Below are 2,882 nucleotides of genomic sequence, written 5' to 3'. Positions count from 1 at the left end.
GTCTGTGCTTTCCCATGTGATATCGCATTGTTTTGAACTTGAATTAGTATGCTGGTTGCATGTTTTTGTGATAATTGCTAGCATGTTTCATAATGAATATATGAATATATGTTGCTAGCATGTTTTAGCATGCACTGACATTTTGTTAACACATTTCTTGTATGAATTTGCATGTGGCTAGCATGTTTACATACTGTATGGCTCATTGATGAATTGAGGAATTGCTAAAAAGAGATGGAAAGAGAAGGAAATAAGAAGGAAAAGGCCAAGCTACTATGATTATTAATAATATGTCTTGTTGCAAAGTAATATGTCATGCCTATTGTCATATATTTTTTTCTTTATTTGTTTAGAAAGGGTAAAGACTCTATATAATTATAAAGCCCATTATTCGTGTTCATATAGCCTATTGTACAAGCTAGAAAATTCGCGGGTTTTCTTTACGTAGTTGACGTAATACTGCGATTTTAAAATACGGATAACGTCCCAGTGAAACCCAGGGATCGTTGACTAATCAACTGTGTTCCGCACACGGGATGAATTGGGTCCGCTTTGTTCCCAGGCTGCACGCCTCGCTGGCCCGTAACGTGAGACACGGGGGGAAACAACGGGGAAATATTTAATCCTCGGGGACTCTTCTTAAACAAATATCTTAGCTATGCGCTTTTGTTTTTCATCCCCAGCAGACGGACCGCTATAATGACGCATTCTCCGCCGCGATTAATTTAATGGCGCTCTAATCATGTAACATCAGACTGCCCATTGTGGCCATGGCACACGCACACCACGGGAGAAGTTTGCCCACAATTTCTGTCGCACGGATGGCTGTGTGGATTGTACCTGCTTATAGTGCTCCCTTTGTGCCGCGGTGCATTCTGGGTACATGCAGCACCTGTTCACGGAGGGACACGGAGAGTGAATGCTCGCAGCGCCAGACCCGCTCAGGTCGGGTTTCTCCGGGATCGCACTACGTCTCCGGGCTGATTTCTCTGCCCGAGGTATTGTTCTGTATCGCTGCATCGGAGCCATAAGAGAGCGGGCCATGAGGACTTTTCCCAAAAATAGAAGCTGCGAAGTTTACAGCGTGTCTGGTTCAGAAGCCTGCGCCCCCGCCGGGGCACCTGCACAGGTAGGAGATCTAGACCCTCCATCAGCACCGCGACTACAGCGAATCAACGCGCGCATGATGCTTTCTAGCACCTCTGGCTTCTTATTTTTATTCAGTTTATTCAGATGTCTTTATATTTGCTTACAAATAAGTATCTTTTTTAAAGGCGAAACAGAAAGATCAGTGGTTTGGTTTAAATTTTGAGATATTATTCCTTATTAATCTATTTTAATTTGGAGTGTACACGCACACGGTAATCGTGCTCGCACATAATTACATCGTTTTAATTACAATATAAGAATTGCAATTAGTAAGTTATTGTTAAGTGCGAAGTGTTACTGTTTAAACTTACTTTTTTACTGATAGAAAACATGGATGTTTTAAATTACATCAAAAATAGAAGTTGTTTGATTGAATGGAATGTTCTAGGAAGACATTTGAACATTTATTGTATTGTGTAAAGGTGGTCTTTCTAAGATCCTAAAGAATTGTTAAAGGTTATTGAAATAACTTAATTTTAAATAAAAATTTAGTCCTGCTTAAATGAAGATTTTCAAAATAATATTAGTTTCATCACCACCTCATTTTAGTGCTTATTTGTACTTAATTGGAAACTATATAAAACATACACAATTGTAAGTAAGTCACCTAGGTGGTGCAAATTATATATAGCTTACAGTGCTCAGCATAATTGAGTACACGCCATTTTGAAAATTAATATTTCATCCATTTCTAAGTGAATATAGGCAAGGTATTTTGGTGCATTTAAATAAAAAAATTGATTTATTAAGCATTTAGTAAAATAAACAAAATTACAACCTACAAAATTTCAACCAAATTATCAATTTTTTCCTTTTCTTGATTATTTTTTTAAATTTGTATTTAATATTTTTCTGTAACATTTTGAAGAGTCATCGTAAGTTGTTTTGTTAAGTTAACTCCAGATTTGGCTGCAGTACTGACTAATCTATAGTGGATATGCACAAATATAATATTGTATAGCTTCCTATTAAAACATGAATTTAACAGATAGATTTGTGAGGAGTGTACTTATATATGCTGAGCACTGTATACATTTTGTGAAAAATTTTTTGTCCTGTTAGCAATATTATTTCATTTTGTGTTTTGCATGGACGTACTGAAATTGCACTTTTTCAGAATATAATCTTTACTCTTACCCAATTATAATAAATAGCTCTTTAAAAGATTTTTTTTGGAATAGAAAAAATGAGTTTTAGCAGAAGTGACCTAGAAGAACCTATTTGGGTTCTCTACAAAACATTCAGAGAACACTTTAAATGACATTACCAGAGTGTCCACAGGGTCTTAAAAAGTATTAAAAGTTTATAAATCAATTTAAAGAAATTTAAGGCCCTTAAAAAGTGTCAAATAGTCCTAAAGGTATTAAATTGTATCTCATTTTAGATTATGCAAGCTATAGCTGTATGCTAAAGTTTGCCTGAGTTTAATGTGAATATTAAAATGCTGTGCTGTTCATGAAATCGATACAATTCTGCTAGATTTGACATTCTGCTGCTTTGTATACTGCAGTAACCAAGGAAACACTGTTATTATTGCTGTTCTGTTGGCACCCCCTGCTATACTACAAATTATTCTTCTGTCTTCTTCTTCTTCTTCTGAGATTAATTTCTGTATGCATCTCCTGGACCATACATACTACAACCACTAAACTGAAACCAAACCTCCTAAGTGGTCTGACTCTGGTTACTAAATCTTTTCCAACTGATCCGACTTACGGTTTTCTGAAAACTGA

At 36.0% G+C, this 2,882-nt stretch overlaps 2 protein-coding genes across 9 annotated transcripts in view; one reads left to right on the top strand and one right to left on the bottom strand.

Annotated features, from left to right (window-relative positions):
- The window catches only part of ropn1l (rhophilin associated tail protein 1-like), a 193,175-nt gene that overhangs the window by 181,624 nt on the left and 8,669 nt on the right, over positions 1 to 2,882 (bottom strand). The window lies entirely within an intron of this gene.
- LOC100331291 (suppressor of tumorigenicity 14 protein homolog) overlaps positions 362 to 2,882 on the top strand; it is a 31,245-nt gene continuing 28,724 nt past the window's right edge. For 7 of the 8 annotated variants that reach the window (XR_015524926.1, XR_015524927.1, XR_015524925.1 and 4 more), the window contains exon 1: positions 362 to 1,129. Coding sequence is in view for 4 of the 8 variants with exons in the window: in XM_087309511.1 (XP_087165637.1) it covers positions 920 to 1,129 (210 nt within the window). In the remaining 4 variants the exon portion in view is untranslated. The remainder of the gene's footprint in view (positions 1,130 to 2,882) is intronic. The other variant, XM_087309512.1, reaches the window with a different exon arrangement.

Source organism: Danio rerio, chromosome 24 (genome assembly GCF_052040795.2).
Source record: "Danio rerio strain M-AB ecotype USA chromosome 24, GRCz13ab, whole genome shotgun sequence".
Taxonomy (NCBI): Eukaryota; Metazoa; Chordata; class Actinopteri; order Cypriniformes; family Danionidae; genus Danio; species Danio rerio.
Note: the sequence above shows the minus strand (reverse complement) of the source record. Positions and strands in the feature narration are given on the sequence as shown.